At 39.5% G+C, this 25996-nt stretch overlaps 1 protein-coding gene across 1 annotated transcript in view; it reads left to right on the top strand.

Moving 5' to 3' along the window:
* The window catches only part of stab1 (stabilin 1), a 216208-nt gene that overhangs the window by 131388 nt on the left and 58824 nt on the right, over positions 1 to 25996 (top strand). Inside the window, exons 34-40 of the mRNA XM_048606708.1 lie at positions 2769 to 2876; positions 5766 to 5897; positions 11817 to 11945; positions 13728 to 13784; positions 15297 to 15404; positions 19024 to 19219; positions 21943 to 22038. Coding sequence (XP_048462665.1) covers positions 2769 to 2876; positions 5766 to 5897; positions 11817 to 11945; positions 13728 to 13784; positions 15297 to 15404; positions 19024 to 19219; positions 21943 to 22038 — 826 coding nt within the window. The remainder of the gene's footprint in view (positions 1 to 2768; positions 2877 to 5765; positions 5898 to 11816; positions 11946 to 13727; positions 13785 to 15296; positions 15405 to 19023; positions 19220 to 21942; positions 22039 to 25996) is intronic.

The following is a 25996-nucleotide window of genomic DNA, read 5'->3' as shown; positions in this document are numbered from 1 at the left end:
CATTTAATTATTGCTTTATACAGGCAAAGCATCTTTATCTGAATTGGAACTAATATTGATTTCTAACAATTCATACACCTTATAACATCTTTTAGAAAAACTATCAACAGTTTATCTTATCACTTCCATGATAACCTTGAGAGTTGTTGATTACTTGAGAAAGGATGTACTGGCACTGGAGGGGGTGCAAAGGAGGTTCACTAGGTTGATTCCGGAGTTGAGGGGGTTGGCTTATGAGGAGAGACTGTGTAGATTGGGATTATATTCATTGGAATTCAGAAGATTGAGGGGGGATCTTATAGAACCATATAAAATTATGAAGGAAATAGATAAGGTAGAAGTAGAGAGGATGTTTCCACTAGCAGGTGAAGCTAGGACAAGAGGGCATAACCTCAAGATTAGAGGGAGCAGATTTAGGACTGAACTGAGAAGGAATTTCTTCACCCAGAGAGTTGTTAATCTCTGGAATTCCTTGCCCAGTGAAGTAGTTAACGCTACTTCAGTAAACACTTTTAAAAAAAAAGGTAGATTTTTTTTGAACAATAAAGGAATTAAGGGATACGGTGAGAACGCGGTTAAGTGGATCTGAGTCCACGAAAGGATCAGCCATGATCTTATTGAATGGCAGAGCAGGCTCGAAGGGCCAGACGGCCTACTCCTGCTCCTAGTTCTTGTGTTCTACTTGCCCTACAAACCCATTCCTTAGTAATTATCAGCGCTGCCTATGGGGAGGTGAAAATGTTCACTCTCCCCAATTCGCTTCTGTTTTGAAGGTGCACGTCCATGTTAATGTGCAATTCCACAGATGCTGCAGTTTTCTCACTATGTCCTCATTCAATGGTCTTCAAGAAAATACTGAAATATGAATTCAAATAAAAGACAAAATTACAGATGGGAAAAGCAGGTAAGTGCGACAATGCAAAGTTTAATGCAGACAGAAGAGATATGTGATTCCTCACTGACCCTAATATTTCTATTGATGGAATCTTCCATACTTAGTAAATTGTTAGATTTCAGCACCATTTCCAGAACTTGACTCCAATGCTGTCTACACTCAGTGTGCAGAGTGCCTAATGTCCTGGGGTGCCTGATTAATCAATTAATTCAAAGAGCCCTAGCCAATTAGGGAAGAGCCAGACTGCGAAAGTGGGCAAGCCAGTCAGCGCACCCATATCTATAGACAGAGGGCAGTCTTTAATGGGAGAGGTGGGTGCTGCTGACATAGGTGGGAAACTGTCAGAATATTACTGTGGAGGGGAAGCAATTCCACAAGATGGCTCATGTAGCTGCTGTGCATGTCTGATTCCCATAGAAGGAATTATTAGATCACTTAAATCTGACGACTGTTAGGAAGTTCTAAAAGAGTTGTTAGACACTGATCATATGGCTGATTAATGTTAACCTGGGAGATATTGTCAATTTGAATCTCCCAAAATCTTGCAATTAACTGCAATACAATAGGCTGTAACATATGATTATGTCTTGTGCTATTGATGAATAGGTTTTAATCAGAATAACAAAATTGATTATGTAGCTCGAGGATATTTATTCCTAATAATGGCTCTGACAGTGGTCTATTCACTCTGACTTTCAAAATTATCCAGGTCTGAAAGTGTTATATCAAATGCAAAGGATTTGCACTGCTCGATTCCAATTAAAGTTAATGTAAATGCATTTCTTTATGCCTGGGAATAGAGAAAACAGTATTATGCCCAGATGGCAAGTTGAAAGCCTATTTTTGGGTCATATTGGGATCAATGGTAGGACTATTGCTTGTCATTATCTATTTGACAAAAGGCACTGGTGCACATTTACTGATGAGACAAGGTGTATAAAAAAGAAGTCAGACTTTGGGGGAGATTGAGAGCATGAGTACATGTGTAAGGTCTCCTTCATTTTGCGCAAAGTCTTCAATAATGCTCTATCTATATATCAATAAACATGGCATGCTGCATTTAGCTTGAGGCTAATTTCAGCTACCATGCACAGTTATGATCTGTCTTTGTCATTTTTATAAGTGCCCTTCTTTGTGAGAGGATGCTATGAACACTACACATGGTACCCAACAGTGACCACCAAGTTTGGAAAACTTCAGCTTAACTTTTCAGCCTCTGTGACTACATTTTCGGGTCTTTGATGAATGCTATGGGTGATATGACCACATCAGTCGTGTTCCTGGCCCACTAAAGACATTTAATTCTTAGGGTTCCTGTCTGATTATTGTTCTTTTGTGAACTATTTTCACTACAATTTTATGACGGTGTCACTAAAGAGTATAAACACTAAGTGTTAGTAGACAACTCAGACATATCACACTTCAGCTCAGACAACTCCCATGTTTAATAAAAACCGAGAGAACTGCAGATGCTGTAAATCAGGAACAAAAACAGAAGTTCTGAGGAAGGGTCACTGGACCTGAAACGTTAACTCTGATTTTTTCTCACAGATGCTGCCAGACCTGCTGAGCTTTTCCAGCAACTTCTGTTTTTGTTCCATTCCTATGTTTGTTCATCACCAATGCGAGTCACTGATTCTTTGCCTGAGGTTCCTTGGCAATGCTTCAGCTACCCAGATCAGCTAGTGAGCAGATTAAGAAACAAACTTAAGTGCAGGTTCCAAATGCAAAATTATAACTGTTAAGGACCTAATTCCAAAGGAAAGGCCAGCAGCAGAGAAACTTTCTTTGAGCAAAAGTATAAAAGTCATAGTTAACCCTTTGAATGGAACAACAGGTCATAATTCTTGATTTTGTTCTGCTTTTCCTTTAGCACTACCATCTAATTGATGAGATAGAGTCATCCGAACAGTACACTATACTAATGCCAGAAGACGCATCAATTGAAGAGTACTACAGAGTTCAGGATAGTGAACAACTGGTATGATTCCTGCTTTAACTATATCTAAATGTGGTGAATATTGCCCCATGAATTTTGACTCATCGGCTGAACATTTGGGCCTGTTGGCAGTCTGATAGTCGCAGAATGAAGCCTGGTCCATTTTGAGGCCAGGCCTTCCAGTCCAAGTTCTGTAGGCCAGAGATTGAGTATGCAGGGCCATCCTGCTAACTCCAGGCCAATGTGTTATTGTGCTTCATGTTGGCCTCTGGGATGCAAAGAAGTAAGCGAGAAGAGGCTGTAATAAGAACAACAAAAAAGCTGTAAAAATCATGAATAGCAGGAGGTCCTATCCATGATTCCAGGGGCTGTCTAATCGTAGAGGATATGGATCCAATTCTGAAGTGGTGGAGATAGTTTGGGTCAATTCCACCATGCTAATGCCTATCCGCCTCCTGGGTAATATTCCTTTTAAATATTCTTGCATGGCTGTACATACCTAGTAATCTAAAGGGACGTCATGGGAATGTCTAATTTGAGTAACTGTGCAGCTTTGAATGAACATATACTTGGGAGGGCATTGGTTCCCTGTTTCTGTACCAGCTGAGTAAAATGCTGAACACTTCCATTATTTGCCCATTTTATCTTGCATTCACACCCAATCTCAGCACTTTATCCATCTTAAAGCTCCCCAAAAATGGCAATGACACTCTACTCTGAACGATTAGAACTGAGAAGCTCTGCACATGTGTGCACAACCCCAATTATCAGCAGGGTCACTTTTAAACTTATAGACACCAGGTTGGAATGTCTTCTTTTTTTAAAGTATGGAAGTATTGCCTTGGGGCAAAAATATTAAAGACCAATAGATAAATTTTATGGCCAGGTACTTTTCCAGTGGTGGACCTAGAATTAATGCTAGTATTTATGGTAGATTTTAAAGTTGTGATCTTTTTAATCTAAAATATGATGGATGAGAAATAGCTGCTTGTAAACGGACACTTCATGCATTAAGTCATATTTCTCTCAATGATTCTAAGCAAAGTTGAAGTATTTATTTTAAATGGATTAATGCTTCCAGTAAACTATTAGACAGATGAATGTCATACAAATACAATCCATTCACCTAATAATATCAGAAAAAATTATTAGAATACTTAACGTAAGTCAGTTTTTGAGAAACAACTTGTATTATGCCAAGTAAATAATTTGACCTTAGCCTTCTGCTAGGATTATTTTTTAAATGTAGTTTCAGGTAATTGTGAAGACTATTCTGTTTCCAATCAATTGCAAGAATGATGGTTGATAACATGGTAGATAAACATTTTAAAGGGCAGGATCTTCCTGTTGCAGCAGGAATCGGGACGAAAGTTTGATTCTGGATTGTAAATTTTGTTTTACATTGGATTGGTTTCTTAAGGATCTTAGATATGGGTGGTACAGTGTCTCAGTGGTTAGCACTGCAGCCTCACCGTGCCAGGGACCAGGGTTGATTCCACCCTTAGGTGACTGTGCAGCCTTCACACAGACATTCTCCCTGTATCTGCATGGGTTTCCTTCGGGTTCTTTTTATTCATTTATTTTTCTGTATTCATTCACGGGATAAGCGCGTTGCTGGCTAGGCAGCATTTATTGCCCACGCCTAATTGCCCAGAGGGCAGTTAAGAGTCAACCACATTGCTGTGGGTCTGGAGTCCCATGTAGGTCAGATCATGTAAGGATGGCAGTTTCCTTCCTGAAAGGACATTAGTGAACCAGATGGGTTTTGCTGACAATCAACAATGGATTCATGGTAATCGATAGATTCTTAATTTCAGATATTTTATTGAATTCAAATTCCACCATCTGCCATGGTGGGATTCAAACGCGGGTCCCTAGAACATTATCTGGGTCTCTGGATTAACAGTCCAGCAATAATACCACTAGGCCATCGCCTCCCCATCGGGTGCTCCGATTTCCTCCCAAGTCCAAAGATGTGCAAGTTAGGTGGATTGGCTATGCTAAGTTGCCCATAGTGTCCAGGCATGTGAAGGCTAGGTGGGTTGGCAGGGTCATAGGGTAAGAAGGTGGGTTTGGATGGGTGCTGTTCGGAGGGTCAGTGTGGACTCGATGGGCTGAATGGCCTGCTTTCACACTGTAGGGATTCATTGACATGGGCCTGCCGTCAAACTAATGGCTGATGCAATGGGAAAGGAGCAGGAATACTAGGCAATTGGACCATGTTCTGGTTTGAATTAGCAGCCATCTGTGCTGTTTTGCCACCTATATGTGGGCTAAAAAAAAATGAGTAGATCTTTGTATTCAAAGTGGCCAGGGAATTGGAAATCTGGGACCAAGGAGAAATTAGGGAAGAGTTGGTTATTAGACTTTTATTATTGCCCAGTACATTTTTGTCCAAACATTCCCTATTTTGTTTTAAATGAAACCGTTTCAGTGCTACTGCCCCTGTTCTCACCAGGTTGCAGCTGGTCAGCTTCAGAGAACTCTTCATGACTGCCAAAGCCACGATAATCTCTGGAGATCAGAGGGCAAGCTCTTAATGAGCTCCCTAATGGCCTCAATCCTCCCAATTAACAAGCCAGGTGCCTTCACTCTATCGCACATCCCTCCCCTTCCACCTCTCTGGGAAAGTTAGCAATGCTGAGAGTGGAGTTGGCACAGCAATGTGTAGATAACTGGCACTCTTTGTTTTCTGCTGCCCTGCATCCATTCCATTCCGAATGGGGATGGTTTATGGTATGAGCAGCTACCTGAAGCATTGTCTATGTAACTTGTGGAGGATTGGCAATAAGTCACATGACTAATGGTAACTATTCTTGATCATGTCAGCTGGATCTTTTCCTTTCAGATGTAATAATAAGGTACAAAGGCAGTTTTATTCCTTTGATGTGAAAACCTGGATGTGCTATGTTGGCTGTTTCTCTTTTACAGGATGTCAGTTCTGTGCAGTATCACATTATTCTTGGGGAGAAGTTCCAATATGATAAAATTAAGGACGGAATTCATCGAGGAACTATGATGGGATCATCCTATCAAGTAATATTTTACCTTAAGCAAGATAAGGTATGCTTTGCTTTGTATTAGCAGGAAAGCTCTCTCCTTTTCTCACCTCAGTTGTATTCTTTCTGTGTCAGCAAAGTCAGCTTCTCCCTATCTACTAAATCAAAATCATTCGCATCCACAATGTGGAATCATAGGCTCATACAACACAGGAAGCGGCCATTCAGCACCCCCATCATGTCTGTTTGCTTTGTTTTGGAAGAGCTATACAGTAATTCCACTCCCTTTTTTTCCCCATAGCCCAGCAAATATGACCTGTTAATTCCAATTCCCAATAAGTATTGAATTTGCTTCCATCACCCTTTTCAATTGAGTATTCCAGATCAAAACAACTCACTGTGTAAAGAAATTTCTCCTCATCCCAATAGCTATTGACTTTCCAATAATCTTAAATCTGTTTCCTCTGTTATTAACTCTGCTTTCAGTGAAATCAGCTTCACCATATCTACTAACTCAAAATCATTCACAATTCTGAGTAACTGTATTAAACCTATTTTAAATAAAAAGGTATAAAAACAGAATTCAGCAGATCCGGCAGCATCTGTGGAGAGAGAAGCAGTTAGCATTTCAAGTCCAATTGACTGTTCTTCAGATTTCCAACCTCCGCAGTATTTTGTTTTTAAGAAAACCGGTATCTTCAATCTGTTAGCCCTACCATATATCTGTACAGTAAAATATTAATGGATTCTTGGGAATTCTCTGTAACTTCCATGATCTTACTTTCCAGCTCTGATGCTTTGAATAATTTGTTGACTGAGTTAGATAACTTGCAGAACATGTAACTCATAAAGGAAAAGATTAGCAGGGCAACACGAATGTCTAGGAGAATGGGATTAATTGGTTGCTCATTTGGAGAGCCAACAAAGGCATGATAGGGGCAGAATGGACTGTTACTATGCTATATAGTTCTATGATTCAACAGCAAACCACACCACAACATCATAAGATGCCACCAAGCCTTTGATTGCATTTGGCTACAACAAGTGATAGTTAAAACCTCAAAAGCAAACAGGCCTCCAAAAAATGTTAAAGTACAGCAACATACTGAGACCTCTGACACATGAGGATGCAAATTGAATTGTAAGCAAGTTTGTACAATGTTTATTGCCTCAAAGTTTCTATTGTGGTGATTTTGGATTATAACAGGGTATTAGTTTATGTAACATGGGTTGGGCACAGTGTCACATGTTAAATACACAAACGTTTCACTGTTATTGTAATACAAAGACATATTTCAATCTTTGAATGAAATGGTTTATCTTCAATGTAAATATTTTCTATATAAAAGCACTGATGAGTAATCGTGATTCATAAAGTGCAAAGAATACTGAATTAATGTTAAGGGCAAAATGTTACAGTCCTCACTAATCGGTCTGCAGTATGTTGGCTCCTGTAAAATTCTTCCGATGGCTTTCCCTCCACCTTCCTGCCTGTGCTGACCTATCTGGAATTTTACGGTTAAATGGGCAACATCCAGGCCGGCTCACGCTCCTGTCCTTACCTTAGTTGAAACCCTTAATTAAGGACCACTTAAAGGTGACTCCCACCAGCCTTAATTTTGCAGGACATCTGAAGCAGGACTCCGAGTGAGAGTGAGGTCTCATTTCTAGTCAAATAACGGTCCTTGGAACATTAAATGTTGGAGGGATAGATGGTATCAGTGGTTGAGGTGAAAAACCTCACTATCCAAAAATCATGTTCATTAAGATTAGTCCTAAGGTACAAACTACTGTGTCAGAACTTCAGAGATTGTCATTGCATACCTCCTGAGAATCCACATACTTCCTTTATTATTGTCTTCTATCTCCCCTGTGTCTTTCTTGTTGCTGCTTATTTTTAATCAATAGGTAAATGTTTCTTCCAGTGTCTGTCTGTGATGTACAATTTTTCTTTGTCATCACGCTCAGGTGGTTTTGTAGTGCAGACCCTGGTGAAGTACAAACATTGGAATGATGATTTGAGTGCATCAAAAGTCTGCCTTGCTGTGTTCCAGCTTTTTCAAATGTTTTTCTGATACATAGGGCAGAATCTGCCCAGCCCCTGAGCAATGTGGCCATTGACGAGAAAGTTAGGGGGAGCACTGCGAGCAGCCTCCTGCCATTGAGAGCAAATTTTCCAACAAGCATTGATCAGTGAGATGACAGTCTCGCCAGTGAGCAGTGAGAGGCCTATTTGCATCCAGCAGCAACATCTACATCCTCATTATTATATCATCTCACCTCATTGGTTTGCCATTTGCCATTCTCTCACCTTGAGTAGGAAACTAGACTATGACAATTCCCAAACCGAAATTCAGAGCAGTAACCTGGTGACTCCAGCTCATCATTTGGGTCCTCCATCGACCACCAACATCTCAGGACACTGCCCATGGGCAGAAATTGCACCCGTCCTGCACCCATCCATCAGGACCTCCAGGACTCTGTTGGAGAAGTGGGATGCCATTTACATTACCCTCTGTACGACATGTTCAGGGCAAATAAAGCAAATCATGCAGGGCAGCTGTAGTCTGCCAGTGCTTGACCAGCTGCATAGCTGAGTTTTAAAATTTGCTGTGGTGTCAGGAAACCCAGGAGGCTGAGGTGGAGGGAGATCAAGCTGAAGAAGCGTATGAAAACCTGAGCATCCCATTCAACTGCTTGATCGAACACAACCTAGCATGTGTGGCAGGGTCTGCAAATCCAGCATTGGACTGTTAAGTTACTGCAGGACCCTCCACCCTGGAGTAGAAGAAAATCATCCTTCATTCCTAGAGAGTACCTAAGAAGAAGACATAATACTGCCTTCTTTGCTTCTTGGTGAGAGTGAAACAGATCTTTTAATAACAGGTACAGTGCCTGAAGCAATAGTAGATCCTGGTGATTCTTAACTTCTACATTCGTGGACTTCTCTGACCCACTTTTATGGATTATTCCTGTTGCCAATCTCTGTAAGACAACAGTATGTATATAGACAAAGATACAGTGGAGACTCTTAGAGCTGTGTAAAACTTAATAAATTTATTAAGTACTTAAGTAAAAGATATACACCTTTAACTACTAGAGATATCTCAACCACTGTCCTTTGCTACCCTGGGTTCTGTAACTAAGCCCAAATATTATTACTGGAGAGAGTTGGCAACTGGCCAGGCTGGAACTCTTCTCAGCATCTTCACCATGCCTTCTGACATAGGGTACTTCTTCACAGTTGTTAGTCTCGGAGTTACTGCTAAAATTGGGGGTTTCCTGGACTGTTTTTCATACAGTTCAGACCTGCCAAGTTGGCATTCCGTTTTCCTTATTTGGAATTGCTTGTGAAACTTGCCTGATATCACATGGTTTTTCCATGCATAGCCAGCAATGATCAAATTCCTTTGGTTTCTGCAAATCCTTCTCCCTCTATGGTCTCAACTGTAACTTAGCCCCCTGATTGGTCTTCTCTGTAGGTGGAATGTCAATCTGTTCATTCTTTCTAACTGCAGCTGGAACTTGAGTGTGATAACCTATTTACCTTAAAAAACTGCATTCTACAGTGTCTTCTGTCTGGTGTGCAGCTGACTTGTTCCAGTCCACTGTGAAATCTTATATCAATTCCCATATCTTTGGCCTTATCCCATCCTTGCTCATCTACACTAAAGAAAACTTAATGAAATCTCTATCCTATTGCATTGACTAAAACTGTTGACCTGTTGTTGATGATGTCCCATGTTAGGTTGCTGTTGGAGCTCTGCCAATTTTCTCCACCGCCTCGATGCAATGTTAAGAGCTGGTATCATTAATATGATCTGGTTGAGAAGACAAACAGATAAAGTTTTGTGTTAATCTGTGATTGGCACTCATTAGGCTTTTAGTGAGCCAAGGAAATTTGTGTATTATGGTTTGGATCCTGGAGGAATTTGGTTAAAATGTGCTAGTAGTCCACTGATCGTAAATTAGATCCAAATTAATTCATATGTAGTACAGATATCACCTATAAAACAAATTTCATCCTCTTCACAATTTAATGCTTCCTTTAGCCTTGTTTCTCTCCAGCTGTTTTGATTGTAAGCTGTGACACAGTTTAACTCTTAATGCTATAATGCATTATATCTGGATAAAACTATATGCATTGGACATTTGGACTCCTAAAATGAGAAGTCTGTTCTCATTGGGTAGGAGATTACACTAAAGCCTGTTAGCCCTTTATCCTTTCCTGTTGAGGCCATTTACATGGATTTTTGAGTCCCCTACATGTGCATTTTTTGGTTTGTTCACAGATGTTGAAGCCCAAAGGAGAATACAGCTGTTCTTTTACATGATGGAGGTTAGTTTTATCCTTGCAGCTGCTTTCTCAAGAGGCTGTATATGGTCGTCTTAAAGTGCTCAATCAGGTCCCTTAAGTGTGCACAGATGACAATTTAAAAGTAACGTTTTATAACATTTTAGTTGTGTTACTGTTGCTGTGGAGATTTTATTTAGCTGTTGAATTGCTGCAAACATTTAAAGCTGATGCTGTTTCAATTTTTTATCTTTCATTCATTCCTTATAATGTTCGTATCACTGGCAAGATAAGCATATACTCTCCATTCCTAGATACCCAGAAAAACGTAGCCATTCTTCTGGAACTACTGCAATTTTGTTTGTAAGTTTATTTGTTTCAAGGCAGTAATTTGCCAAGCCATTTCAGCAAGTCATTAAATGTCAACCATACTGTTGTGCAACTTTTTAAATTAATAAATCTATTTGTTTATAGAATTCCTGGCTAGGCCTGGTGGTACCATATAACACACTTAATGGCATCTGCAGTATGATGATGGGGCATTGACAACTTTAAAAAGATGCTCTGTATCTCCTTATGAGGTCATGGTGGGAGGGGAACTGTTTGTTTTACTCACTTTCTTGAACTTCCTGTATAGCATCGCAGCAAATGCATGGGAAAGAGGCAGTCAGAGCGATGGATACTAATTTGAGGGTTCAATCACATTGCAGTGTTCAGTTAACAAGTTGAATGTGACTGCTTCTGATTCCAATCCCATTCTGGTGTACGTTACTCAACTACAGAGTGCACAGACCGAGCCTGATGCCTAAAGCACTAATATTAAGGCAGGCAGAATATTCATTGATAACAAGGTGTAGAGCTGGATGAACACAGCAGGCCAAGCAGCATCAGAGGAGCAGGAAGGCTGACGTTTCGGGCCTGGACCCTTCTTCAGAAAAATTCAGAATATTCATTGGTTCTTTCACCTTTATTCTTTCATGGAAGGTGGATGTCATTGGCAATTCCAGCATTTGTTGCCCATCCTGAGTAGCTTGCTAAGCCATTTCAGAGGGCAGTTAAGAATCAAACAATTCACTGTGGGTCTTGAGTCCCATTGTGCCAGACAGGAATAGAATGGCAGGTTTCCTTCCCTTAAGGATGTTTGTGTGCCAGGTAGGCTTTTTTTTATAGCAATCAATGATAGTTGTCATGGCCATCATTGATGAGACTAGTTTTATATTCCATACCCTGCTGTAGTAGGATTTGAAACTACAGTCAGAGACTCTGGTTTGTGAGTGACATTACCATTATCCCATTATCTGAACAACGTTGACCCTTGTCTTTGTCTTGTTGGCTACTTTCTTCAAATGATCATGAAATATTTACATATGAGTTGGCTTCACACTGAGTGAAATAAGAATGGGTCATACAGTTTAGTTTTGTCAGCCATTGGAGTCCATAAGGACCTTGTGGTGGTCACTGTTCCTAATACTGTCATGGACAGTAAAGGTTAGAGGTGCTTTCCGCTAACATTCTACTGTACTACCATACACCCTTACTAAATCATAACCTCCTCATCATCTGCATGGAAAGTTTTGTAGTCCTATGATTTATGAAAGGGTATAATATTATTATCAGTGTATTACATGGTGTAAAAGCATTATTTTTTCTGCAATTATAATTAAGATTATAACGCAATTATTTTTCCAGATTTTTGTAAATGACATTGCATTAAATGGTTTTCACAATGAGACAAGAAATGGAATCTTACTGGGAACAACTCAAGTTCTTCAAATACAGAAGAATAGATGTGACACCAATAACACTGTAACTGTAGAGGTATGTATAAAATAACAGTGTGTACATGCATAAGCCAGGTACAGCATGGGCCTTTTGGCTTCAATTAGTAGTTTTATCTGGCTGTGAGATGTTGATTTCAATTGGCATCCCTGTTTAGTTTTACTGCTTTCCAGCAAAAGAGGCTGAAGAAACACTATTATGAGGCTTCTAATTTTCTTACAGCAACTGAAAACATCTTATTTACATCTTGCCTTTTTGCGCTTTAGCTCATGTTAGGCTCATACCAGGCTTGGGTTACTGCTGTCTTGTTGTGCTATTTGACACAAAGCCAGGAAGCTTGTTATAGTTGATAGCAGGCCTCAGCTGTCAAGGGATGTAGCCTTTGTTTGTGGCTTCCTGACACAGCAGGTCAAAGGCAGACTCCAATAACAGTCTAGGCCCTGCTCGGAGTGGGCAGAGTCAGGTTCCTCTCCTCGTAAAAGATGAGGAAGTGAATGATGGGCTGCAAACCACCCGCCTTGACTTTTTTTTTTGCCCTAATGTAAACTTTTTTTCATTAAAGAGAGAGAGGTCGATATTACAGGAGATGAAAGTGGGCAACACAGCTATTTCTGTTGGTGCAAGTGGAAGGTGTCTCAAATGAGTGAGTAGGCAACACAGATAGCATGCAGAATTAGTGGTGCCAGGATTTGGGGTGAGTGACAGCGAGTGAGGGAAGATGTTGTAGGCAATGGTAAGAGTGGTAAAGCATTAGTGGGAGGTGGATACAGTAGCAGAGAGACAGTGAATGTGAGTTAATGGAGAGAAGATGATGGCTTTACCTTGGCAGAGTTGAAAAGGACATTGACCTTCTTCCCACAGCACTAGGTATGCTCCCTGATGGCTGATAGTGCTTTAACCCAGGTAAATCTCAGGCCAGTCTGGTATAATCTGGTGTCATGACCTCCACTAGTGGAAAAGGAAATCCTGGGTCAGCACCACCCTGTCCAGTGAGACCTGCATGGTCCTGCCCACCAATTTACCCCTGTCTGTCGTGTCCAGGGCCAAAGAAAGGAACCATGCAGGGTAGTTCCGTACTGACTGTGTTTGGCTGGGTGAACAGGACGGTTTTCAAGTTGATGTGGTCACAGGGGATACTAGTGAATTCTGGGGTATCCACTGAGTGGCAAGTTGTTCCAGGAATGGTGTGTGGTTAAGATAGGGCAGGAATCAGACATGAGAGACACCATGGGGCATGGTAAGTAATTAATGAGGCAAGTTTGGTAAGGTATGGTGAAAAATCCCGTCAGACTTTACAGTGACAAACCCTTCAAAAAAAAACCTTTGCAACTTGGACTTAGCCAAAAAAAGGAAGATTCAGCCCAATGATTCTGTCTGTTGATATTGATAAAATTCCCTGATCCATCATAAATTTAAATACATCGTTTAATTCAGGATTCAGTGATCCTGATTTTTCTAAATTCATTTTCATGAATATCACAAACTCTCAGATTTTGTCTGGAGAATGCAAAAGCTACGTGAGGCCCAAATTTAACTATGTGCTCATAATTGGATTTTGAATGAGCTAAAGTCTTGCCTTATTATTCTAATCACAAACATTCTAAGAACCGTTTTACGTTCATTCTCCTTAATTTGAATTACTGAGTGAATGATTGGATGCTTTTATTGTATAAATATTTTAATTGGGCTATTTTCATCTAAACTCTAGAGAAACATGTCTAAAAGTAATATTCTTGGCAAAGTGGCTCAGCCGTATCATGTGTCCAATCACATGCCAACGTGAACAGAATAAAAGTCTAAGTTAATATTTTTCTTTCTAAGGGAGTATGTGGCAGCTGCGATGATAATCCCATCTGTCCTCAAGGGACAACCCCAATGGTAAGTAGAAATTCCAAGACCATCTTTGATTTTACTTCTCTTTTCCATTGTGATTGCTTTGCACAGTTTGTCCTACGTGCAGTTTAACTCTGAAAGAGATTAATCCAACTTTCCAAATTGCTCAAGACATATAAATTCTGTCAGTGAATGGTTTTATTGGCAGGAGCCTGAAATGTAAATGGAATCCAATGTTTGCTCTGTTTGTAAGAAACATCTTATTTCTAGTTTGTGAGTCATCCAGTGACATAGCCAAAAGCAGAAAACTCAGGCAGATAAAGCAAGTAAATAGGAGCATCTGTACGTCTCAAATTTGTTGCTTTCTATATGTAAGGTCCAAGCTACTATTACAATGAGATGGTGGATGTTCATTGGTCTAAATTATGAACATTTAGAATGATTGTCTGGAAAAAGAGTTACAAAGTGGTAGTGCAATTTAAATATCCTAATTATACAAATGGATGGTGAGAAGCTGGATATGGTTTATTTGATCATTAGATCCCTGGAATGTTGAAAGACCTGGTAATTTTGGCTTCTTGATGGTTTAAACAACGTAAATTTGACTTTTTAAAAAATGGGCTATTTTTCCAATTTTACTTCATTATTATGTTCTGTAGCTCAACTTCCATCTTTCACTCCAACTTCTTTCTTTTTATTCCATAAACTACTCTGAACTCCAAATAGAGCATCACGAGTTTGAAGCTTAATAGATCATATCTTTTTCACTTTGGAACCTAATGGACCTTGGTCCACCTTTGTTACCTATGCACAAAACCATTGTTCTGGTTTGGAAGCTATTGTATATGCAATACGGGGAGACGATGGCCTTGTGGTATTATCGCTGGACTGTGAATCCAGAGACCCAGATAATGTTCTGGGGACCTGTGTTCGAATCCCATCATGGCAGATGGTGGAATTTGAATTCGATAAATGTCTGGAATTAAGAATCTAATGATGATCGTGAATCCATTGTCGATTTTTGGAAAAACCCATCTGGTTCACTGATGTCCTTTAGGGAAGGAAACTGCTATCCTTACCTGGTCTAGTCTACATGTGACTCCAGACCCACAGCAATGTGGTTCACTCTTAACTGCTCTCTGAGCAATTAGGGATGGGCAATAAATGCTGCCTAGCCAGTGACGCCCTCATCCCATGAATGAATAAAAAAAAAAAAGGCCTGCATTGGGATTTCTGCTACCAACCAGAAGTCTTGGTAAATTCCTGCAGCACATCCTCTAGATAGTACTCATTACAACCACAGTTATACCAGCGATGGAGTGAATAGTTGTGAGTATGGAACTCGGAAAGAGGCCAAGAATGATAATTTGCTTTTTGTATAAGTACTTAGTTTGTTTAAATTCTATGTTTGTCAAAAACAAGGGCTGTATATAAAACATTTATAACAAGATTAAGGATTGTTGAGCATTTTGAGTATTATTTAGATATAGAATTGTTAACTGAGAAAGTTCATGATTCAATAAAATATGTCATTTTGAAGTGTTTTTTTTTGCATAGGAGTTTGCTGGTGATGTTCGAACACACACCTGCTTTTATAAAGAGTTTCGAAATGGCAAAGGTGTGGAACTTTCTGGCTGCAAGCCCAGCTGTGTTAAAGTAACCATAGTGAGTATATTTTCTACATATTACCTGCAACATTTCTTTCTCATTTACCAGGTTTTCTTCTGTCGTCTTGAGGCACTGGCCCATGCAAGTAGGGATTCTCTGAGCAGTATTTAATGGGGGTTTCTCCTAGGGAAGACCCGCTGATTTAAGTCTCAATTATGCATTTAACTGGGCAGCACTGGGCCTTCAAGAACCACAGGAGACCTCCAAGTCCCACCTGTTGAGAACTGCTAGCCAAACAGAGGGATGGTTGTCATAGAGGAGGGTTTGCAGCAAGGCAAAGATTAACTTTCATTGGCAACCACTCTTCCCAATCCTGTGTCCATGATATGGCTTGTCTGAACCAGAGATCTCTGCTTCTTTCTTCCCCAGCTCCAAAAAACCCCTGTGAACCCAAAAACATACCTTGAAAGGATTTGCTTTTGCAGGGTCCCTGCATGATGAGACCTTTACCTGGTACAGGATGAATGCCAGTATCCATAGGATAAAACCCTTCAGTGGCCATTATTTGCCCACTTAATAGCCTCAATTGGTGGTGGGCACAAATGATGACCACAGGGCTCCCGACCATAGATGTAATCATGGCAGTGGTGGTTGGGTAGTAGAACCCCGCCACTATTCTGCCTGATTAACTACATCCCACCAATGAATTCACTGTGGTGAAGGGCATGAAATTGTGGCCCCTGTGTAAGCCTAGAGAATATGTGCTGTTCCGTCACTACTAAATAAAACAGCTAAAGGGAATGCCCATTTGGTTCACTAATGTCCTTGCCATTCTTATTTAGTCTGGTCTACATGTGACTCCAGACTCTCGGCAATGTGGTTAATTCTTAACAGGGCAATTAAGGATGGGCAATAAATGCAGGCCTAGCCAGTGATGCCTGCATCATGTGAACGGGTTGGGATTTTTTTTGAATATTGAGAACAGCCTTAGCAAAAAGTCTCCCAAACTATGGGATTTTCACTCGGGTGGATGTGGGAAGCCACATAGAGATGAATAAAATAAATTTTGAATAATCTAATACAGCTCTCATTCATATATGTTCAATGATGAGAAAAAAAAACTTCCTTTTGTAAATTCCATTGAGAATTTTTATATCTCCTCGAAGTGCTTAATCCTTTACACAAACTTCTATTCAGATGCCACATTTAAAACAGCTAATCCTTTAATAGCCTGTGTAATCTGTGAACTCAGAATCCCCTGTTGAGATAATTGTAGCTTTTGAAAACCAGCCAAGCATACATAATCACTTAATAACACTTGTGGAAAAGTCGACAAAGAATTCAATTGCAACTGCACAATCAGATCCTAGTTTTTCTCAAACCCATGCTGAATAGCCTATCAATGAAAGCAGTACAGCAGAGGTGTATTTTTTAACATTACACTGACAGTTTGTTTTATTTTTAAAGTTTAAAAAGCCTGAGATTTAAAAATAAATCTACAAATCATCATTTATACAGACCTGATCCAAACTATAAGAGCATTTGCATCTGCTGCATAATTCATGACTCACACATTGAGGGTTAAGACCTTTCTACCAGCCAAATTGTGGCTTGTTTGAACATAACATTAAATTCAAATGGCCTGCTGAGTTTATGTTTCCCTTCTTCCTGTTTCACACTCTGCCTCCTTTCCCCACCAGCAACAATTAGGTCTATCAGAAGCGTAAGTGGGAATTACGCATTAGGGTCCTGCCTCCCATTTTTAAAGGTCGTTTGATTTCTGACACTGTCAGTTGGCTGTTTCACTGGGAAACATGGTGGAGTCCGATCCTCTCCTTAACAAATGGGTACATGCAAAGATTCAGTGGTCACAACCAGATAGCAGCAAGAATGAAGATCTCAGTTGGTTTTTATCATTCTTCTGCCAGCCAATTAGAAATCCCATGCTTAATTTTGAAATTGAGTTGTAGTGAATGTCCAATCAGGAATAGAAATCCATCCTAAAATGATGACGGGAAAAATAGGTGATCGATCAAGCCTAGTGCATATCACTGCAGTGCAACTTAAACCATGTGCTTAATTAGTCTCCTTCCACTACCCATCAGCAGCCACTTCACTGCCCTTTTGGGGAAGAAAGAACACAAGGATTTACCCTTGGATCCATTCATAGAGAAATTAAATTAATTGCTGAAACCCAATAATTGCACTAGTTGGTCAATGTGTTACCTCAGATGCACTATTTTAATTATAAAGGTACAATTCCTGAGGAGAGGGCCCTGCATATGAATATATAAGGCTTCAAGAAAGTGTAAGTGAACCACATTTTGAGCCCTACTGATAATCCTAAATTGGTTGTGAGTGTAATTCTTAGTACAATCAGTGTCAACCTGTCTGATGTAAATTTTTTTGTGAACGCCTGGCAGTTAATTGTCAATTGTCAATCATCACTAATTGATGCATTCTCCATGGCAATGCCTCAACTAATCAGAGTTCACTTGCCAACCAATTGGCACTCTCCTCTTGTGCAATATTTCCCCTTGAATTGGTATTATTGAGAATTATCCTGATGAGTGCAAGATGACAAGTCTCTTTGACAACCTGTCTTATCAGTATGTGCTGATGTTAATTTTGAGTTGATAATTTGAATTTCGACAGTATAGCAGTTAGAAGGCAAAGCACATCCCCAACTCACTTCAGATAACCTAGTGTAATGGGAATTGGGCTTCAAGCCTTTCAGACTTTATGGCTTAGTCAGACTCCTAACTACTGAAGAATACTTGGATACCTTAGAAAGAGTCATGAGTGTATTCAGTTTGGCCATTCAGAGATTGTTTGCATGTTTTGGTATTGAGTGTACAATGGCAAATTCCATTTTAATTTCTTGTTTATTATAAACTGATTTAGTAAGTGGTTCTGTTCATATTGTTGAAATCCTTTCATTTCTTTGCTTCACACTTTACAATTAGAGCCAAAAAAGGCATCAGACCTAGCTAGACATTACATGGACATGGCAGAACATTTTGTTTTGACATTCTACTCTAACCAAGAGAACTAATAAATGGCAAACACCAAATACTCTCTCGACACAGAGAATTGAGCCTGTGGATGACTGGAATTCTCAGAAGCGGAACTCAAATTTGAGGTTCTTGTTTGCATTGTAAAATTGACACATTCAGGATGATGAATTGAGCCACTATCTTAGTTGTGAAGCAAAAGGAAAACAAGCCAATTTACATTGCACAATACCTCATTTCCTAACTATAAATTTAATGGAAATCTATTGAAAGTGTACAGGAATTTCTTTTCATAGGAAATAAATTTTTTATCAGACATGCCTGGCCTGTCAACTGTGTAAGAATTTGCTATGTTCACATAGTATCATTTGACGGATGACAACAGTTTTCTCCATTTTCTTGGCTTTAATATATAACAAATTTTGCAGAAAATAAACTTAGGAAATCGCCAAAATATTTTGAATGCAATAAACAGGATACTCATAGGCTGTTCACGAAATTTTATTTTAGTTCCACTAGTGTAGCTTCGTGCATGCAAATAAATGTAATATTTTATGGGAAAGCTTTCAGTTATCCTTCAAAAATTGAAGATTCAACATTAGATCTGATTGTAGTCGTTTTGCCTGACACTCCTGTCTCATTACTGCTTTTGGTTATTTTAGACTTTAAAATGCTGTTTTGGATACTTTGGATCAAAGTGTCAGATGTGCCCTGGGAAGCCAGATGCTTGGTGCTCCAATTTTGGCATTTGTCAGGATGGCGTCAATGGAACTGGAGAGTGTCTGTGTCGTGAAGGATTTCAAGGGACTGCCTGTGAATCTTGTGAGGCTGGTAGATATGGGCCACATTGTGAACTGGGTACGAATAATATACATAATAAACAGTGAATGGAATGGTACAGGAGCCAAAATTTTAAATTTCATGAGATGTATCTATTGATGCAATGCTTATAATATATGCATCTCAGTATTGTGCTATTCATGATCTAGCAGTTAGTGCTATTATCATTCTAGGTAACATGACATATTGTCACCCTAATCAGCAGAAAATTTCACAGAAATTCAAATCTTAAATTTATTTTTCTTATTGGTTCAGTCATGCTGCTTTTTTTAAGCTTTGGACTAGAAATTTGAACACAGTTAGAAATGTTTCCATATTATTTATCAGCTCACTGTTAATCAAGGCTATAGTGTCCATTGGAAAATGCAACGCAAAATTGCAAGAACGCAAAAATGCAAGTTTATTACACAAAAAAAAGTATATGCATCACATAGTTTAGAAGGATTTAAACATAAACAGCAAGACAAGATTTTCAACTTCTATCCCATCAATATCCATTACAGTTACTCAATCCCACAGAAATATCACTCCTATCTCAACTCTTTAATTTATTACATTCTCTGACTCATCCAGTTCTCATTCTTGGACTACTGTAAGTTTTAATACTTATTTATAATTCTTTCAGTCCAATGGCTTAAATGTGCTTTTGGTTCTGATAACTTGAAAATTTCTTGAAAAGTTGTCACAGCTTGGAGACTTCACAAACTAAATTCCTTCTCCTCGACTATTCTCCCAAACTGAAAACCTGATTCCTTGGAAAAGAAGTCACAAGTATGTTTTCTCTGTCTGTAAATTGAGCAGCATAAATATTTAATCATTTATCCTTCTAGTATCCTCCTAGGCATTTAATTGAATCACATATGGTGAGCAGCATGGTGGCTCAGTGGTTAGCACTGCTGCCTTACAGCGCTAGGGACCTGCGTTTGATTTTACCCTCGGGCGACTGTGTGGAGTTTGCACGTTCTTCCTATGTCTGTGCGGGTTTTCTCCGGGTGCTCCGGTTTCATCCCACAGATGTGCAGGCTAGGTGGATTGGCCATGCTAAATTGCCCGTAGTGTTCAGAGATGTGTAGATTAGGTGGGGTTTAGGGGAATGGGTCTGAGTGGGATGCTCTGAGAGTCAGTGTGGACTTGTTGGGCCAAAGGGCCTGTTTCCACACTGCAGGGATTCTATGAAAAAAAATACTTTCTTAGAAAAGCCATATTTATGTCACTGTTCCAAATGACTTTCTGATCTCTTTTTTTTGACAAAAGCCTGCACAGAACTGAAGTCAAAATCACCTGCCTCTGTTTTAAACAGTCCATATTCTAAATATTATAATATCTTATACTTATCACAATTGTGGTAATATTTTACCACAGTAGAGGATGTTTTTTACAATGTACACATAGTATTTGTTTTCCATTAGTTATTATGTTGCACTAACATTTGAACAATGGAACATAAGAAATGGCAGGAGAAGGCCATTCAGCCCTCAGGCCTGCCATTCTGTTAGATCATGGCTGATCTGCCCTTGGCCTCAACTCCTCTTTCATGCCAGCTCATCATGGTCCTCAATTCCCCAATATTTCAAAAATCTATCAACTTTCACTAAAAAAACTTCGTGATCTAGCCTCAACGACTCTCTGAGACAGAAAATTTCAGACATTTACTATCCTCTGGGAGAAGGAATTCCATTCCATTGTTTTAAATGAATTTCTCCTTATTCTGTAACCATGTCCTCTAGATGAAGATTCCCTCATTAGTGGAAACATCTTCTCAACATCTACCCTGTCAAGCCCCCTCAAAACCTTGCATATTTCAACAAGATCATCCATCATTGTTGTCAACTCAAATGAATAAAAGCTGAATCTGTTTAGCTGTTCTTGATGAATTAACCCATCATCCCAGGAATCAGCTTAGTGAATCTGTCTTAAACTGTCTCCAATGTCAATGCACCTTTTCTTAAATACAGGGACCAAAACTGTACACCATACTCCAGATACAGCAGCACAGACACCCTTGTACAATTGTAACAAGACTTCCCTATTTTTAAACTCCACCATCCCAGCAATAAAGGCCAAAATTGCATTTGCTTTCTTAATTACATGCTGCACCTACATGTTAACTTTTGTGTTTCATGAATAAGAACATACAGATCCCTCTGCGCTGCATTTTTGAGTCTCTCACCATTTAAGTAATGCTCTGACTTATGATTCTTTCTACAAAAGTGCATGACTTCACACTTTTCTATGTTAAACTTCACCTGTCATGTTTTTGCCCATTCACTCAAACATCTATATCTCCTTGCAGATTCTTTACATCCTTATCACAACAGTAGGTTTGGATGTATTGCAGTCTGTCCCCTCCCCCAAGTCATTAATATAGTTAATAAATAAGTGAGCCCCTAGGACTGATCCTTGTGGCATTTTACTCATTAGCACTGTCCAACCTGAAAAAGATCCATTCTTCCTGATTGTCTATCTGCTGGGTGTTCACCAGTGCTCTTCCTTTATGAACGTTTTTTGGAGATCTTAAGATCACTTTGATTTTGCCAATTTCCATCTTTCTTTAAATAATTGCTGAGAGGTATGTCAGAGATCCAGATGATAACTTGCCCCAAAGCTTCCCTCTATTTCTGAGAGAAAATGTCTGACAGTATTATTGCCTCTTCTAACAGCATAGATGTTCAGGATGTTAGCTTTCTTTGTTTTACCATCTTACAATTATATTAACAGTGTGTTTATTTATATTTATTTAGAATGCCTGTGTGTAAATGGGAAGTGTAATGATGGACTTGATGGTGATGGAACTTGTAACTGCTTCAAAGGCTGGAGAGGCATCAATTGTGATGTTGGTAAGTGAAATATATTATTTGAAATATTACATCTAAACAAGGTACATAGAAACTATATTCTGTTGAATATATATGTGTACATTGTAATAGATTTTTAGAATTTATAAAATGTAGATAAAATATTCTCTATGTAATCTATTCTATTATAATAATCTTACCTGAAAGGAATAATGCTGATTTGGACATGATGAGAAAAGATGTGATATGGTTGTTTGTTGGCTTGCTGTGTTTCGGATGGCTGTTTGACACATGATTGCTTTTATGCCTGACAATGAGAGTTAGGATGGTCACCATTATTTTCGCTGCAAATTGTGGGTGTATATTTAGAACCTAAATCCACTTGATGCTGGGTATGTAACATATGTGTAAATCTGTTACCTTTTTTCTTTGGACCATCTGTGACCTCAAAGCCCTTTGGGTTGCAGTTTTCTTGGATTACTAGGATCTTCTGTTATGATCTTTTCCTGAAATGTTTTCTTTCTCCATGGATCAAAGTTTAGCTTCTACAGAGAAGTCTACTCAATGATTAACTCGCTTCCATAGTGAACTGTTCACTGTCACATCTGTTGTGCTAACATTTGCAATTGTGTTCATTATGTTTGTAAAACCTACAGATTTGATTTTTTTCAGAAAGTAATTCTTGTTATTAGATTGCAGCTCTTTAACCCCATTTAAAACCCCATTTACGTGGGGAAACAAGTCCTCCATTTCTACTTTGTTAAATTAGAATGTTGGGTAAATACTGAAATTGTCAGGATGTGACTAGTGGTGTCCTGCAGGGATCTGTGTTGGGGCCTTAATTATTCACAATGTTCATTAATGACTTGGATAATGGCATAAAACGTCAAATATCTAAATTTGCCGATGTTGCAAAATTGGGCAGCATTGTCTCCAGTATTGACGACAACATAAGATTACAACATGACGTTGATAGATTAGGTGAATGGGCAAAGCTGTAGCAGATAGATATTAATGTAAGCAAGTGTTAGCCATTTCAGACCAAAAAAGGATAGATCAGGCGATGTTTTAGAAGGCACAAATTTAAATACAGTGGATGTCCAACGAGATTTGGGGGTTCAGCAGCATAGCTCTTTAAAATGCCACGAACAGGTACAGAAAATAGTCAAGAAGGCATATCGAATGCTGGCCTTCAGATCTAAAAAGCTGGAGTATAAGGATGCAGGTGTCATGCTGCAGTTATCCAGAACTCTAGTTAGATCCCACTTAGAGTACTGTGAGTAGACCTGGGTGCCACACCTTAGGAAGGATGTTTTGATCCTGTTAGGAGCTCAACAAAGGCTGACAAGGATGACACTTGAACTTCAGGTTTTAAATTATGAGGAGAGATTAGACAAATTAGGCTTTTATTCACTAGAATTTAGAAGGTTAAGGGGTGATCTAATCGAGGTCTTCAGGATTTTAACAGGGAAAGACAGAGTAGATAAAGATAAACTATTTCCACTGGTTGAAAATTCTAGAACCAAGGGGCATAGTCTAAGAATTAGGGCCAAGCCATTCAGGAGAGATATTAGAAAGCACTTCTACATGCAAAGAGTAATAGAGGTTTAGAACTCGCTTCCTCAGACAGCAGTCAATGCTAATTCAATTGTTAAATTTAAATCTGAGATAAACAAATTTTTATTAAGCAAGGGATCAAGGGATATGGGACAAGGCAGGCATATGGAGTTAGGCCACAGATCAGCCATGATCAACTGAATGATGGAGCAGGCTCGAAGGGCTTCATGGCCTACTCCTATTCCTATGTTCCTACGAATGTTAAATTCTACCATGTTATGGTTCCTGTTTTCTAAGGTATCTTCTACTCTGAGATCATTTATTAAACCTGCCTCATTGCAGACCCAAATGTACTTGCTTTCTGGTTGAATTCACAACATATTCTCTGAAAAAGTCCTAATGTCACTCCATGATTCTTCCTTGTGGCTACCTTTACCAATTTGATTTTCCCAATCTAAATGAAGATTGACATCAACTATGATTAATTTTTTACATCCTTTACTATCTCCTGGATTATTATCTAGCCTGCAGCATAGCCAATGTTGGGGGCCTATGGTCTACTTGTACCAATGGTGTCTTCCCTTTGTTACACCTTATCTCCACCCATATGGATTCCATGTCTTCCAGTCTGGGATCATGTCTTGTTATTGTGCTTATTCCATCTTGTACTAACAACACTAACCCACTACCCTTTCCATCTTGTCTCTCATTTCAAAACTTCATATACTTCTGAATATTTAATAGCCAGCTTTGATCTCCTTGTAACCAAGTCTTTGTAATGCTTGCAGTTTCATATCCATTAATCAAAATTTATGCCATTAATTAATTTATTATGTTCTGAATACTAAGTGTATTTAGGTACAGAGGCATTAATTTTGTTGTTCTAGTACTTTATTCCCTTTGACGCAATTCCTCCTTTGTTTTATGTTTGTGCACTCGGTCCCACTCTGGGTATTTGTAATAACTCAGGAACCCCACCTAAAGGAATACCAAAATAGAGCTGCAACCTGTAGCTATACCCGGTCTGGGACTCACAGTTCTGCTGATGCATCCCTGGGTCTGCTCTATTTCATTTTTTTAGATTTTAGTGACACTGTAAAAAGACACCATTGTGTATATACTTTATTATTCACTGTCTCTGCTTTAGCAAGGGCTCAGGTGATGAGTTCCAGCTGGGCAGGCCATTGCTTGTTACCAAGGGAACCCCTACTGAGCAAGCTCCATGAGGAAAATAATTAATGATTCCCCGTGGGCATTGTAGAGGTTATCACATCCGTCCCCACCAAGTCCACGGGTCTCTCCTTGCTGCTGTGATGATGGGGCCTCTTGTGTCCCTTTGCTGATGGCCCCATTCCTGTTGCTTTCTGGGTCTGATTGGGGGTGTGTTTACTAAGTAGGCGAACCTCTCTTATGTGAAGATTAAAGAGCCACTCCAGGGTGCTTGTCCTCGGTAGTGACCTCCAACTGATCTTTCACCGCCTCTGCCTCCATCTCCGAGTCCAAGTCCATGTGGTCCTCAGGACTGTCTCTTGAGCTTTCGGTGGATAGCGTTTCCTGTCCGCTGGATGCTGATGGGGTCATGTCTCCCAAAACAATCAATTCTGTGGAGGCTTTCTGTTGACAGAGGTGATTGACATGCTCATTTATAGTCTTTTCTGCAATTTTAACCATTGATGATACCGGTCCTGTTTTAGTTTAAATGGATTACTCCAGGAATCCATAGAGAGCCATCACTGTTTCTTTTGTGGACTATATCTCCTGATTTAAAATTTCCATCTGGCCCAAGCCCATTGTGACCCCTTTTCTGGACTTCTTGCTTTATTTCAACCTTGCCACTCAAGAAGACATTGGCCCATCATTAGTTCACTGGAGCTACTCCTATTGACATATGTGGTGTTGTCCTATAGTTGAAGAGGAAATGTGTACATTTCATTTCCAAAGACATACCATCAATAAGCGGAGTCCCTTGCCCATGTGTAACTCAGGTTATGGCAGTCCCAACAATATGTAAGGGCTCCCTAATGTATGTGACCAATCCAGCCTTGGTATCTCGCAGGTTTAAAGGCAAGATGCTCCATTGGAGCTTCCTTAAGGTTTGCTCCCCAACAATAGCTACACCAGCACCTCCATGTCTAGGTTGGCCATTTATCTGGAGTTTTATCTTAATTGGAGCCATTTTGGGAGCAGTGAGGTAATTTAGCTACATCAATTCCTCATCCTTGGACTGATTTATTTGCAAAGCCTTGTCTTGAAGTGGCTTTACCCTTTGACCTGGGCAGTACATGTTTCCCTTGTTTCAATAACCTTGTCTGGGGCGAATTCAATGACCACAGGTGGAGCATGGACAGTCTTGCTCCTCACTGTATTGTGGAGAAACTTCCCATTCAGTTCTGGAACCTTGTCCCTCCTACCCTAATCGCCATTCATTGGCAACAAACGAGAG

The sequence above is a fragment of the Rhincodon typus genome, chromosome 16, assembly GCF_021869965.1.
Source record: "Rhincodon typus isolate 14 chromosome 16, sRhiTyp1.1, whole genome shotgun sequence".
Taxonomy (NCBI): Eukaryota; Metazoa; Chordata; class Chondrichthyes; order Orectolobiformes; family Rhincodontidae; genus Rhincodon; species Rhincodon typus.
This window is presented reverse-complemented; position numbering and strand designations above follow the sequence as displayed.